Source organism: Arvicola amphibius, chromosome 2 (assembly GCF_903992535.2).
Source record: "Arvicola amphibius chromosome 2, mArvAmp1.2, whole genome shotgun sequence".
Taxonomy (NCBI): Eukaryota; Metazoa; Chordata; class Mammalia; order Rodentia; family Cricetidae; genus Arvicola; species Arvicola amphibius.
The window spans coordinates 78,361,130-78,377,581 of NC_052048.2; the positions used below are offsets into that span (position 1 = coordinate 78,361,130).

Sequence of the window (16,452 nt, forward strand, 5' to 3'; positions counted from 1 at the left end):
TGTGAGATTGGTCCAAGCATATTTCATTGACAGACTCACTAAAGCTGGGGACCCTGGAAAACTTGTTTCAGGATCTCATTCTTATTTATAACAAGCCTGGCTCAGGAAGATAAGAAGCTCAAGGTACTCCTAAAAGCAGCATGAGACAGAGGGTTGGAACCATGATAGCTAGTATAAAATCAATACATGGTTTATTCTGTTTAAGAAATGAGGGTTTATCAGTGTGCGTGGCTCCTGTGGAGATTTCCCTGAAAATATGTAAGTTCCAGAACACATACTGGCACAATGGTTTTATCGGGGATGCTCGTGGGATCAGATCTATTAGATTAGACTGGGATGGATGAAGTAAGTCATAGTTGAGCATCTGCCAGATAAATGAGGAGTCAGATATGGGCATAATATTTCCAAGATACATTGGAGTCATCCTCAGCTGAGTTTTTCATAGAAAAAAATAAGTCTCACACACTGAAAAAGAGAACTTGTCATGCTAGGAGAAAACATGTAAAGAATATTTTTGACCAGGTGTGGGGGATATTGTAGCTAAAATCAAAGCAAAATAAAGCAAAATGTTGACCACTTTTGTCCTTACCAACTTAAATACTACAAGTAAGTGTAAGCACACTTGTGTTTATGAGTCAAGAACATCCTGGCTGAACACACTGCTGTTTGCTGATTTACTCCTCAGAGCACAGAAAGCTCAGAGTTGCTGTTAAGAGAATTAACTTAGAATAGACAATTTTGTAGTCAGAAACAAAGACCAGACAACAAGATGGGTTCACTGGTTTCAAGCTGTCAATTTAATTGCTGCTTGGTATAGTGGATCAGAAAGAAAGGAGGCTCCACCTGAAACAAATCATCCTTTTCCTTATGGAAGTTTTAGTTTAAAAGCAAAACTTTTCCTTCCTTCCTTCCTTTCTTCCTCCCTCCCTTTTTTCTTTCCTTCCTATTTTCCTTCCTTCCTTCCTTCCTTTCTTCCTCCCTCCCTTTTTTTCTTCCTTCTTCCTTTCCTTGCTTTTATCCTCTGACTCCTCTACTTCTTTGTTGTCATCTTTCCCTTCTTTGCATACTGTGTAAAATGAAGCTATTCTGGAATCCTGTTTTCTACTAATGTCTATCGGTCTTCATCATTCTCTCCATAATATCAGATGGTGAAATTATTCTCATTCAGTCTTCATTATACATAACTATATCACAAGGGAGAATGTCTCCATCACCTTCAGTGCCAGCTCAATTATAAGCTCCAATTACTTCCATTAGTACCTCCAGAAGCCAGGAGTTCTCTGATTGATGGAATATCCAATCTAGTTTCTGGAGTCCCAGCTCACTTCAGTGGCAGTGGGTCTGGGATCTTTCGCAATATTACAGTCAGTAGCATGGAAGCTGGAGATGCTGCCATTTGTAACTGTCCTATTCTCACAGTTCTACAGAGAAGAACAAAAATCTCTTTTATGCTCTCAGGAACAGATGAGAAGAAACCATATGGTGGAGATTTTGACTGGTATATGGCAAAAAAAAAATCTCCAAATATTTCAGCAATGGAAGGAGGGCTAAGTTTCAGTTGAAGGTCTTAAGCCCCCTCTTCTGGTAAAGAACTTGAAAAAAAATGTAAATGGATATACTGGATGAAGGCAACCAGAGGCCACATTTTTTGCCCCCCTGTGTAGAAGAATATGTGAGGGCTGGGTACTGAGTCTATAGATGAAGTCATTGGGATTTTGAGAAGATATACAGTGTTGTAGGACTCATATTTTCATAGCTGTTTCCAATTTGGGCAGAAACAACAGTTCTTCCTCCAGAACAGTTCTTTATTTAGAGATCATCTTGGTCTCTAATGCGAAGAAGTAAACACTGAAACCAGAATTCTCTATCATCTCTTCATGAGGTGAAAAATATTAATGATAATATCTTTCTGCATATTAGCAGACTATGAAGCCCTGTAGAAATGGGTGTGCCTATTAAACAAGCACTAATATAAGAAAGATGTAACTCTTTCAAATTGTGCCAAAGTGTCTTCATTCTACTGCTTGAGAACATTGTATATAATGCTGGCTTCCAATTTAAGAGATTGTAGATGCACATATCTAAAGAAAGAATCCCCCAACTATGGTCCTAAATACAATGACTCAAATGGATCACCTTTAAAAATTTTACTCTAAAGCATTACATATTCAATATAATCTTTCTTTCAGATTTTAAATGTTTACTTCTTCTGCATTGTGGATTGGCTGCCAGCATTTTTCCTTTATTCTGAGTTTTAGAAGCTCTAACAGCAGCAATAACCAGCATACCAGGTGACCACTGAAAACCCCCCCCAATGTATTTTATTTACTTATAAGCTTCAATAAACTGCATACAATTTGTTATAGAACTATAGAATGGCTTCATATTGGATAGTCTTGCCATAATATTGCCAAATATTAGTATACATAAAATATTAAAATGAGTAGCTATATTGACTGTATTCCTGGCTAATATTATTTCCAATCTATATGACTTGATCTGATCTAACTTAAATGTGTGTTGAATGCTTGTGTAGGAACTATTAAGCTCTCTACCTTACTAACTTTTACTACTATATGTCATATTTTGTTGTTAATACTTCAGAGCTTGTTTCAAAATTAAATTTTCTTTTCCTGTTAAATTCTTGGTCTCCACTAGCAGCGGCTGGCCTCAGAAGTGTAGGAAAAGATAACCTTGAACTTCTAGCACCCCTGTTCTCAACTCCCACGAACTGAGACTGCAGGAGTGCATCACCAGGCCCAGTTCTTGCAATGTTGAGTCTCTAACCCAGGGATTTTTTTTTATATTGGGAAATAAAAATAGCAATCTATTTCCCAGCATAATAGTTTCTTTCACTTCTTAATTGAACTGAATTGAACTGTGTAAATATATATTCTGCACATATTTATGAGTGATAGCCTACCCAAAATTCTTCCTATTGTTTCTATTCATCCTCAGGCAGAAATCATGTAAGCATTGGCTTTTTTCTGAGTTTTTGCAATTTGCCACCTATCATCATCTATATTTGTCTAGGATGCACTTACAAAGAAGACACCCTGGCCGGGCAGTGGTGGCACATGCCTTTAATCCCAGCACTCGGGAGGCAGAGGCAGACGGATCTCTGTGAGTTCAAGGCCAGCCTGGTCTACAAGAGCTAGTTCCAGGACAGGCTCAAAAAGCCACAGAGAAACTCTGTCTCGAAAAACCAAAAAACAAAAAAAAAAAACCAAAGAAGACACCCTGTCTTAATTTTAACAATCTCTGCTGCAGTAGGAGGCAATAATACATTTCTATCCTGTTAATCCCACCCACCTTTGGACTGTCTATCATTGTAATTCTAGGGACAAAAAATGTTTCTAGTTTATGATTCACTTGTCATCCTGAACTTTCTCCTAGTACTTGTTCTTTTCAGTCAGAGTGGTCTAGGTACATTTCATACCAACTCTTAGTCAATGGAGACTGGAGATCCTGAGAATTCCGTGTGTTGCTGATTTAGAAAAATCTGTCCTAGAACTCTGGCCCTGAATAATAATCTTTGTGGTTAGTAAGATTGGAGTCACTCTTGATTCTTTCTCAATTGGCACCCACTGTCTTCCAGTACAGTGTAGCTGCTCCACTGCTGAATTGTGTATTCTTTTAACCTGTACAGAAGTAGCTGGTTATTGTGCTAAAGAGCTTTTAAAGTTGGCAACTAAAATGGAATGAGAAGAAATCATGTCACTAAATCTGAGAGAAAACATTTGACATGATGCAGCTGAAATACATTGTCACCATTCTGACCAGAAAAGATCATCATAAGAAGTGAAACACAGGTAAGGAATGACTTTACTGAAAAGTCTTTTTTTGTCCATTTTTAAAAGATTTTAATTTTTTATTTGAGGTAAATCACATCATGCATCCTAATCCCACTTATCTCCCTATCCCCATGTAGCTGCCATCTGTTCTTGCAACCTCCTCTTTAAAACAAAGTTTAAAAGAAAAAAATTCAAACTAAACAAAAGTAAACTAAAAACAATACCAAAAGAAAAGAAAGGAGTAGAATCTTGTCCTGGCTACTGTACTGTAGCCCACTGAGTCATGAAATTTTCCATTTAGGCCATTTATCTTTACTTATAAGTGTCCATTGCTATGTGTCATTGGTCTGGTTCGAGCCCTCGGGTTTATGCTACATTATCTATCGATAATGAATCCTGTCTTGGATATCCTGTTTTTGTCCTGAGTCACAGAGATCCTGCAGTGTTGATTGTAGGTTTTCCCCTTCACGTGCTCCACCAGTTCATAGATGCAGTGGGTTATGATGAACTAACTCATAGCCCTGGGGTCTGGGACTGGGTGGTAGCTGAGCTCGGTGGGTAGCTTTCTCTCATCATCACTACTGGGGCAAGCTCTCCATCCCTGTATCAGGTAGCTTACCCAGTAGAGCCTCAGCTTGGGAAAGGGACAATTCTCCCATTCTAAGGTCCTAAGATCTAGATAACAAGCCCTGGTAGTTCTAGGGTCAGGCACTACTGTTTTACCCAAATGAGGTGCAGGACACTCTCTCCCCATTGCTGTAGGGGAAATAGAAAGGAGGACATAGGGATGTCCACACTCCTACTCTCATGCCCTCAGGTTCAGCTCATCTGCATCTCCAACAACAGAATTTGTTCTAGTTTTCTGCCCAGGTACAGACCCTGCTTTCTATGTTTAATATTGGTAGTGATATTAAGTAGGCAAATTAACTTTCTCCCTGTTTATGTTCCTCTTTGGGATACTGTTCAAAACTTCTTAGAATTGAGAAAATAGACCACACCATCCCTTTATTTGGAGCCATGAAGAAAATGGTTGTGAATTAATGTTAGTGTGAACTTCATATCTCTGAAAACTTTTGATCTGAATGCTTGCAGTACCATATCTATACTAAATGAGTAGCATCATAACATGTGGTTTCCCAGTAACCTTCAATCATCAACACATAAGTCATACTCTAAGGAACTAGCCCATGATATCAGAACCAGACAACTCCTACCATTGACAATATCTTTTTCCTCTGATTAATCTCATCATTTTACCTACTTTTATAGTTTATACATTATAGATGCTATGGAGGTTTAAACAGCAGTCCAGGAATTATATGACAGATGGACCACAATGTTCTTTGATCAAAGACAATTGACTTCCAGAGCACTGTGGAAAGAAGAATGATTTATGGTGGTCAAAGGCTGACCAGTTTCTCTCCATTTTATCATATCTTTTGCACAATAATATCTGTAGAATGTTCTGAGAATGAAACTTTGTGAAAGTAGAGGTAGCCACCTGATAGAGCTTAGACACTGTGACAATCCAACCATAAAATACATGTTCCTTGTAAAGTTTTTCCAGAGAATAAAACAGAAAATGTGTTTCTGTGTTGGTTCATTCAGGTGTGGGGCTGGTGCAGCATGCAAGGAATGTCTTCTGACTCAGATACAGAAATTGAAGTTTAACCTGAAGGTCAGAAAAGCAAAGCAGCAAGTCCACTGGCTCTTCCTTCTACCTAAGACCAAAATGGCAAAGCTGCCTCCAAAAATCTCAGAATGAGACTGAGAATTAGAGCTGTCTCTTCCTGTTTTATAATTTTCTTTATTTCTGGAATTAAGGATCTACACCACTACCTTCTGATTTCTATGGCACACTAGTGTGGCTACTGAGATTAAAGGAGTATGTCATTGTTGCCTGGTCTGTAAGGCTGGTCAGCATGACTGTTTTACTTTTCTGATCCTCAAGCAAGCTTCATCTATTAAAATACAAATGAAATGTTACTACAGTCTTCCAAAGCAACATTACCCCTCTGTTACCTGAGTAACAATGGATACTCTTCTCACAGTCTACAAGAAATATATATATTTTTCATATAATCACTATATGTGAATGTTCTGTGCCATACTTCTATGGAATACAATAGAGAATGTGAAAATAAGTATGTGGTTAGGGAGAGATATAAAGCCAAAAAATCGAAAGGGAAAAATGATAAATGAAAGTTATAATTTTTAGGAACTGATTGAAAAGATGGCTGAGAAGCTAAGAGCACAACTTATTCTTACAGATGATCCTTGTTCAGTTCCCAGTGCCCACATGCATGATGACTTGAAACCTGTTCAGTTCCATGAGATGGATCACCATCTTCTGACTTCCTTGTGTTTCAGATATATATGTATAATTCAGGAATAACTGAATATATATATATATTATTCATATATATGAATAATGCAGGAAAAACTGTCATATACTTAAAATTTTTATAAACTTTTTATTTATTTATTTTTTATTAAAAATTTCTGCCTCCTGCACCTCCCATTTACCCCCCTCCCCCTTCTACTTCCCCTCCCTCTCCTGTGCCCATATGTTGTAGAGTACTTCCCACTTTCTCCTCTATCAGGCTCAGTGTGTTCTGATTAATATTGAGGTCTTTAATCCATTTGGACTTGAGGTTTGTGCAAGGTGATAGATATGGATCTACTTTCATTCTTATACAGGATGACATCCAGTTATGCCAGCACCATTTGTTGAAGATGCCCTCTTTCTTCCATTGTGTACTTATGGCTCCTTTATCAAAAATCAGGTGTTCATAGGTTTGTGGATTAAGATCCGGGTCTTCTGTTCGATTCCATTGGTCAACTTCTCTGTTTTTATGCCAATGCCAAGCTGTTTTCAATACTGTAGCTCTGTTATAGAGTTTGAAGTCAGGGATGGTAATGCCTCCAGGAGAATCTTTATTGTATAAGATTGTTTTGGCTCTCCTGGGTTTCTTGTTTTTCTATATAAAGTTGATTATTGTCCTCTCAAGGTCTGTGAAGAATTTTGTTGGGAATTTGATGGGGATTGCATTGAATCTATAGATTGCTTTTGGTAGAATTGCCGTTTTTACTATGTTGAACCTCCCAATCCATGAGCAAGGGAGATCCTTCCATTTTCTGGTATCCGCTACAATTTCTTTCTTCAGAGAATTAAAGTTCTTATCAAATATATCATTAACTTCCTTGGTTAGAGTTACCCAAAGATATTTTATGCTATTTGTGGCTATTGTGAAAGGGGATACTTCTCTGATTTCCCTCTCTGCTTCCTTCCTTTGTGTATAGGAGGGCAACTGATGTTTAGGAGTTGATCTTGTATCGTGCCATGTTACTGAAGGAGTTTATCAGCTGTAGGAGTTCTTTGGTGGAGTTTTTTGGGTCGCTTATGTACACTATCATATCATCTGCAAATAGCAAAAGTTTAACTTCTTCCTTTCCAATTCGAATCCCCTTGATCCTCTTATATTGTCTTATTGCTATTGCTAGAACCTCAAGCACTATATTGAAGAGATAAGGAGAGAGTGGACAGCCTTGTCGTGTTCCTGAATTTATTGGGATGGCCTTGAGTTTCTCTCCATTTAATTTGGTGTTAGCTGTCAGCTTGCTGTAAATAGCCTTTATTATATAAAGGAATGACCCCCGTATCCCTAATCACTCCAAGACCTTTATCATAAAGGGGTGTTGAATTTTGTCAAATGCTTTTTCAGCATCTAATGAGATGATCATATGGTTTTTTCCTTCAGTTTATTTATATGATGGATTACATTGATAGATTTACATATGTTGAACCAGTCCTGCATCTCTGGGATGAAGCCTACTTAATCGTAGTGGATAATTTTTCTAATGTGTTCTTCAATTAGGTTTGTCCATATTTTATTGAGAATTTTTGCGTCAATGTTCATGAGTGAGATTGGCCTATAATTCTCTTTCTTGATTGAGTCTTTGTGTGGTTTTGGTATCAGGGTAACTGTAGCTTCATAAAAGGAATTTGGCAATGACTCTTCTGTTTCTATATTATGAAATACCTTAAGGAGTATAGGTATTAGGTCTTCTTGGAAGTTCTGGTAGAATTCTGCATTGAAACCATCTGGTCCTGGGCTTTCTTTGGTAGGGAGGTTTTTGAAAACAGTTTCTATTTCTGCGTGACTAACAGGACTATTTAGATTGTTCTCCTGGTCCTGGTTTAACTTTGGTATGTGGTACTTATCTAAAAAAGTGTCCACTTCTTTTACATTTTCCAATTTTGTGGCATACAGGCTTTTGTAGTAAGATCTAACAATTCTCTGAATTTCCTCTGTGTCTGTGGTTATGTCCCCCTTTTCATTTCTGATCTTATTAATTTGCTTGTTCTCTCTCTGCCGTTTGATTAGTTTGGCTAGAAGTTTGTCAATCTTGTTGATTTTCTCCAAGAACCAGCTTTTTGTTTCATTGATTCTTTGGGTTGTTTCCTGTGCTTCTATTTTGTTGATTTCTGCCCTCAGATTGATTATTTCCAGTCTTCTACTCCTCCTAGGTTAGTCTGCTTCTTTTTTTTCTAGAGCTTTCAGGTATGCTGTTAAGTCTCCAATTAGTGTTTTCTTTAAGTGGGCACTTAGTGCTTTGAACTTTCCTCTTAGCACTGCTTTCATTGTGTCCCATAGGTTTGAGTATGTTGTGTCTTTGTTTTCATTAAATTCAAGAAAGACTTTAATTTCTTTCTTTATTTCTTCCTTGACCCAGGTGTGGTTCAGTAGTTGACTGTTCAGTTTCCATGAGTTTGTAGGCTTTCTGGGGGTAGCATTGTTGTTGAATTCTAATTTTAATCCATGGTGATCTGATAAGACAAAGGTGGTTACTAATATTTTTTTGTAACTGTGGAAGTTTGCTTTGTTACTGAGTATATGGTCAATTTTCGAAAAGTTTCCGTGAGCCGCAGAGAAGAAGGTATATTCTTTCCTATTTGGGTGGAATGTTCTATAGATGTCTATTAAGTCCATTTGGTTCATTACCTCCTTTAAGTCTTTTAATTCTCTGTTAGGATTCTGTCTGATTGACCTGTCCATTGGTGAGAGAGGAGTGTTGAAGTCTCCTACTATTAGTGTGTGTGGTTTGATGGCTGCCTTGAGTTCTAGTAATTTTTCTTTTACATAAGTGGGTGCTTTTATATTAGGGGCATAGATATTCAGGATTGAGACTTCATTCTGGTGAATATTTCCTGTTATGAGTATAAAGTGTCCCTTTCCATCTCTTCTGACTGATTTTAGTTTGAAGTCAACTTTGTTAGAAATTAGTATGGGCACACTGGCTTGTTTCTTAGGACCATTTGCTTGATAAACCTTTTCCCAACCCTTTCCTCTGAGTAGATGTCTGTCTTTGTGGTTGAGGTGTGTTTCTTGTAAACAGCAGAATGTTGGATCCTGTTTTTGTATCCAATCCCTTAGCCAGTGCCATTTTATACGTGAATTGATTCCATTGATAGTAGGTGATATTAATGACCAGTGGTTGTTAACTCCCATCATTTTTTTTGTAGTAGAGTTTTTGTGTTTCCCTTCTTCTAGTTGTGCTGGTGAAAGGTCGCTAGGTGTCTGAGTTATTGTGGGCATTGCTGGACTTCGTGGTTTGTGATTTTCCTTCTATTACTTTCTGCAAGGCTGGATTTGTGGCTATGTATTGTTTAAATCTCTTTTTGTTCTGGAATATCTTGTTTTCTCCATCGATGGTAAATGCAAGCTTTGCTGGGTATAGTAGTCTAAGCTTGCATCCATGTTCCCTTAGTGTCTGTAACACATCTATCCAAGATCTTCTGGCTTTCATGGTTTCCATTGAGAAGTCAGTTGTAATTCTGATAGGTTTCCCTTTATATGTTACTTGACCTTTTTCCTTTCCAGCTCTTAATATCTGTTCTTTATTCTGTATGTTTTGTGTTTTGATTATTATATGGCGTGGGGAATCTTCTTCTATAATTTTGTTTAATATATTTTCTGGGCCTTTGAGTTGTATTTCTTCTCCTTCTTCTACCCCAATTATTCTTAGGTTTGGTCTTTTCATGGTGTTCCAGATTTCCTGGATGTTTTGTGTTAAGAATTTGTTGGATTTGTTTTGTTCTTTAATCTGTGTCATTATTTCCTCTATAGTATCTTCAGAGTCCGAGATTCTTTCTTCCATCTCTTGTATTCAGTTGGAAATACTTGTCTCTGAAGTTTCTGTTCATTTACTCAGAATTTCCCTTTCCAGTCATCCCTCGGATTGTGTTTTCTTCATTACCTCCATTTCATTTTTCAGGTCTTGTACTGTTTCCCTTACCTGTTTGATTGCTTTTTCTTGTTTTTCTTGTTTTTCTTGGATATCTTTGAGAGATTTATTTATTTCGTCTACCTTTTTGTTTGTCATCTCCATTTCTTTATGGCAGTTTTTTACCTCCCGTTTAAGGTCCTCTATTATTTTCATAAAGTACTGTTTAAGATCGGTTTCTTCTATTTCTTCTGGAAATAGGGTGTTCAATTCCTGTTGTTTTGGGATATCTGGATTCTGGTGATGTCTTGTTGGCCTTCATGTTGTTGGAGGAGTTCTTGCATTGGTGCCTGCCCATCTCTCCCTTCAAATGGATCCAGGAGGTACTTGGTGTCTTAGACCAATCTTTGCTGTGACTGAATCTGGTTGGATCTCCTCAGTGTCAGAGCAGGAGCTATTCCTTGCAGCACAATCTGAAGGTTCCGGCACTCCCTTGCAGGAATCCTCAGACCTGTCTGGAGGCCAGACTCTGACCCCTTTGGGTAGATGGCCTTAGTACAGGAGCAGGACACCTGAATACACTAGGGAAGGCTTGGGAGAGGCAGGGATGTGAGAACCAAAGACAAGCCTGCAGCAGGAGCTGGGGGAGGGGTTCTGTGCTCTCTTCTAGGGCAGGTTGCCCCAGGGTCGCACACACTCACCAGTCCAGATGGAACTCCACTGCACCTGATCAGGGATTCCTGGCAGCCCAGGGAAGCCGCCAGGATAAAAGGTCCAAGGTGGGGGCAGTGCGGGATGGAGTATCACACAGCGAACCTGGCAGCACAATCTGAAGGAGCCGGCACTCCCTTGCAGGAATCCTCAGACCTGCCTGGAGCGCAGCCTCTCACCCCTTTGGGTGGATGGCCTTAGTACAGGAGCAGGACACTTGAATACACTAGGGAAGGCTTGGGAGAGGCAGCAACGTGAGAAGCAAAGACAATCCTGCAGCAGGAGCTGGTGGAGGGGGGTCTGTGCTCTCTTCTAGGGCAGGTTGCCCCCAGGGTTGTACACACTCACCCATCCAGATGGAACTCCACTGCACCTAATCAGGGATTCCTGGATGCCGAGGACTCCTTCTATGGCTGGACACCTGTACACTGGGCCGCGCACTTCAGAAAGGTGGGTGCGGGCACTTTAAGGCTCCATTTTCTGCGTGGTTTTCCATGAGGGTCAGCGTGCACCCCACTGTGCCTGGAGAGCGTGGCCAATTTCTATAAACTTAATGAAACTTTTCAGTAATGTTCAGCACAGACTCTAAAGGAAAAACATTTGTATATTAACTGTATTTTTATAACAGCTCTTGCCAGCTGTAGAATAAATTTCCATTTTTTTGGACTCTGTGAAAATGATTTTATTGATTAATAAAAACATACATATATGGTGTAATTATATGAGATATACTCATAAAATGCATAAAATTATTTCAGGGCAATTATTTTTATCTTTTCTGCAGACTCATTGTTATAACTCTCAACACAAATTCTATGATCACAAACATCAGAGACACCAGCGGCATTGAATTGTTGGTCAGTAAGTTTCTTAACAAATCCCCCCACCTATTCCTTCTGGCACTTCTCTTGTGACTGTCACCATTTTCAGTCCCTATTTGTTGTCCTTCTCACCCTACATTATTACTATCTCCTACAAAGTATTTGTCTGCAAATATAAAATTCTTTGTATTCAACTCCTCATGAAAACTCACACTGGCCGGGCGGTGGTGGCGCACGCCTTTAATCCCAGCACTCGGGAGGCAGAGGCAGGAGGATCTCTGAGTTCGACGCCAGCCTGGTCTACAAGAGCTAGTTCCAGGACAGGCTCTAGAAACTACAGGGAAACCCTGTCTCGAAAAAAAAAAAACAAAACAAAAAAAAAAAAAAACTCACACTAAATTCACCACATCTTTACTCCCAATGAGGACAGACTCTAGACCCTCCTAGGTATATAACTCCCCTTGTGTAGCTTCTTCTTTACATTTTTTACATGCTTCTCTTAACACACATCTGGTGCCCCTCTTCCCTAAGCCTAATCTAACATGCATATCCTCCTAGTATCTGGAATAGATATGATGCCCATAGCATATTCAAGTTTACAAAACACTGTGTACAAGGACATGAATGATTGCTTTTGAAAGAAAACTCATATACCTTAAAGACCATATCGTGTGTTTAAATGGGATGCACATCTGATCCTATAATCTGAAACCTCAAAGGAACATTAGACATAGATATAATCCCTGCTTGATTTAGAAAAGGAGCTCATATGCACAGATGAAGGGAGAGAAAACCCCTGATCTTGTCTTATCTTAGTGAAAGTAGTTCATGAATTACTGAGCAGTGAAAAACAGAGTAAGGTAAGATTGTTCACCTGAAAAGCTGGATTAGTTATGAGAGATCCCATGCTTCCTTAAAAGCCATGGCTCTCAGTATTCTGGTGGGGATTATCATGAGCAAGGCGTGACATAGTGAGTTATGGAGCTCAGTCCTAATGAATGCATGTATGAAATGCTCAATAACTAAGGCTCAGAAAATATTTTGGAAAAGGTGGTGGACAGATTGTGAGAGCCATAGAATCAGGGAGTTTGCTGTGATATTGTGTCTTCTCATACCATAAGAAGCTATACCTGTAAAGACTCACCAGTATTACCAAACAAATGGGATCTAAATAATGTAGACACAAGCAAACATGTGAAACAGGACAGTGGAAAGCCCATGAAGCCTTAGTTCTACATCAAGTACTACAATTAAAATTGTGGGTGTTAGAGGTGTTCAGAGAAACTGATTGTCCACTGATATGGGCTAAGGCTCAGAGATGATAGATAGATAGATAGATAGATAGATAGATAGATAGATAGATAGATAGATAGATGATAGATAGATGATAGATAGATAGATAGATGATAGATAGATAGATAGATAGATAGATAGATAGATAGATAGATAGATAGATAGATAGATAGAGATATATAATCTAAATATATATGTGCATCTAAAATACATATATTCATGCCATAAAATGAAAAAAAAGGCCAAGAATTTGAAAGAGGGATATTTCAGAAAGTTTGGCAGAAGAAACTGGTTTAAATATTGTAATCAAATACACTCTAACAATAAACTGGGGAGAAAGGAGAAGCTGCATGGCCTCAGTGACATCTGTGCCTCCCTATGAAAAGACCAGTAACCATTTACATGTTTTCTAGAACTGTCCCATATCTGACAGACCATGCCCTGGAGGAAAACATAACAAGCCTGTTCTACTTTGAACATGACAGAAATCAAAATAAGATGTAACTCATAGTGAGATGGTGTCCTCTGTTGTTCAAAAGGAGTACCACAGGCCTATCCTGAGTCACTTGACCAATCCTGTGTCTGTGTCCAGCCCTTACTGATTTGCATATGCCCTGACCACAGTCCCACCCTGAGGAATTCTTCATAGTCAGGTCACACCCTGTGTTGGAGTCAGCCTTACACACACAGGACACAGCACAGACATGAGGTCCCACAATCAGCTCCTGGGCTTGCTGCTGCTCTGGCTTGCAGGTAAGGAAGACAGCATTAGAAAATGAAAATTGTTCAGCAAGTGTGGTCAGTGTTGTCTCGTGTCCCGAAATGTTCTCTTATAATAGAATTGTGAATTTGTTTTCAATTTTTCCATCTCAGGTGCCAAATGTGACATTCAGATGACCCAGTCTCCTGACTCCCACTTTGCATCTCTGGGAGACAGTGTCACCATCACATGCCAGGCAAGTCAGAACATTGGTAGCCAGTTAGCATGGTACCAGCAGAAAACAGGGAACCCTCCTAAGCTCCTGATTTATTATGCAAGCAGCTTGGCAGAAGGGGTTCCATCAAGGTTCAGTGGCACTAGATCTGGCACACAGTTTTCTCTCAAGATCAGCAGCCTGCAGCCTGAAGATGTGGCTAACTATTACTGTCAACAGTATAATAGTTTACCTCCCACAGTGATTCAAGTCATAACATAAACCACCCGGGGAAGCAGAAGTGAGAGACTAGGCTGCCCCAATTGCTCCTTGTGGTGTCTGCAGATGCTGAGAGTGTTTCTCTTTTCTTTATGCCCAAGATTCTAGGGTCTATGTTATGGTTTTGTATAGAGACCAGATAAACTTTTCTGTCCTAAGTATCTTACCCAACCCTAAGTAGCATTAAAATTGTGGGGGTTGTTCTCTTGACTTACATGAAATACTAACATTTCTTGAGTTGTAGATTTCATGCAGGGCTTTTGTTCTGTTGAATTTTTTATTTCCTGATGTTCACTTTAATTCTGAATAAAATCCTTGATACCTTGTTGCAGCATAGATCACACTGAGGCATTCCTCTATTAGAAGAAAAGAACTTTATATTGTAATTTTAATAACCAATCTATTCATGAACTTCTCAAAGACTCCTACATAGTTAACAAAATTGCTCCTTTTCAATCTTCTCTGTGATTCTATGAAATTTCTCTTTATTCTGAACTGAAACTTGGTGAGGGAACCTCAAAGGTTGCATATGTATGATATAAATATGCCCTCAAGCATCAACATCCTTATAAATCCATGACACTAACAACAGTTGGATTTTTTGCCAATATTTAGGAACAATACTAGGATGATTGAGCAGGTGTAAAGACTACATGGTTAGAGGCCTGTACCTTCAGGGCAGCTAGCTCTGAGTTTAGTATTCTTAACCTAGGAATCCAATATTTCAAGTAGAAATGTTCAAGAAACTATGAGCTTGCTAGTAAATTCATAGCTATTACTCAGACTCCAACTGCATGCAATAAAATGATCAGTACATGAATATATTTAGTGGCATTTGTTTTCATATATATATATATATATATATATATATATATATATATATATCACCCAGATACTTTAGATGCAAAATTTTTACTTTTTAGAGAATCATGAGAGACTTTATTATATATGTTCATTGTAGGCTGAGGTTTAGTTATGCAAACTTAGATAAGCTTTAGTCTCCTGGGGTCATCCCACTAAAAGTTCCCTGTGATCTTAAAATTCTGGGCATATAGGAGAGACATTTTCAGTAAGTTGGTATAACAGAAGGAACAGCTGGAGTGCCAGCCTCACTCTTTTGCCTGAGGAAATTGTGTTATGACTTGAATCGCTGGAGAAATATATCATAGCTTTGTGGACAATAACAAATTACAACATCTTCTGTCACCATGCTACTGATGGGGAGAATAAATTTTGTCTAAGAATTATTGCCACTGAATCCTGATGGGAACCTAAGATGGCAAAAAGAGTTCATCATGGATTGCAATCTTTGAAATATTTCCTGGTTTCTTCTGGTGTCAGTATAAGTAGCTGTTAAGTTTTGATTTCCTGACATATGATGGTGAATGTATACTAGAGCTGTCAACAGTGAGTATGGAGACTGGTTCAACAAGATTACAGACACATCTAGCTCCTTAGATTGGAAAATTCAACTCAAATACAAACACAATAAATTATATATAAAAAAGTAAGTCATAAAACAATCCCACACCAGTTTGGAATTATTATTAATAAAAGGGTTATTTATTTATTTATTTATTTTTCTCATTTTTTTATTCAAGATTTCCATCTCCTCCCCCTTCCGTCCCCTCCCTTCCACCCATACCCCCACTCTACCCCTCTCCAAAGACAAAAAGCCATCAGGGTTCCCTTCACTATGTTAAGTCCAAGGTCCTCCCAGCTCCCCCTAAGTCCAGGAAGGTGAGCAAGCAAACTGACAAGGCTCACAGTGAGCCCGTCCATGCTGTAGAGTTCATGTTCATTGCCATTGTCCTTGGTTTCTCAGTCCTCCTCCACCGTCAGCCACATTCAGAGAGTCCGGTTTGGTCCCCTGTTCCATAAGTCCCATTCCGACTGGACTTGGTGGTCTCCCGTTAGATCTGTTCCACCGTCTCAATGGGTAAGAGCACTCCTCGCGGTCCTGGCTTCCTTGCTCATGATCTCCCTCCTTTTGCTCCTCATCAGGACCTTGAGAGCTCAGTCTGGTGCTCCTATGTGGGGCTCTGTCATTTTCTCCATCCAATGCCAGGTGAAGGTTCTATGGTGATATGCAAGATATTCATGAGTATGACAATAGGATCTGGACATTTCTGGCACCCTCTCCTCAGCTGCCCTAGGAACTAGCTGGGGTCGTCTTCCTGGACACCTGGGAACCCCTCTAGAGTCAAGTCTCTGCCAACCCTAGAATGGCTCCCTTAACTAAGATATATAATTCCTTATTCCCATATCTACCCTTCCTATACCCCAACCATCCTATTCCCCCAAGCTCTTCCCATCCTCCACTTCACCCTTTTCTCTCCCCATCCCCCCATCCCCCCATCCCACCCCACCCCCATGTTCCCATTTTTTGTCCGGCAATCTTGTCTACTTCCA

The 16,452-nt window shown here is 39.2% G+C and overlaps 1 gene segment (V, D, J or C); it reads left to right on the top strand.

Annotated features, from left to right (window-relative positions):
- The first annotated feature begins 13,526 nt into the window (after positions 1-13,526).
- Positions 13,527-14,043, top strand: LOC119807224. The segment is given in 2 exon segments: positions 13,527-13,600; positions 13,721-14,043. Coding segments are annotated over 2 exon segments (372 nt in total).
- The last annotated feature ends 2,409 nt before the right edge of the window (positions 14,044-16,452 follow it).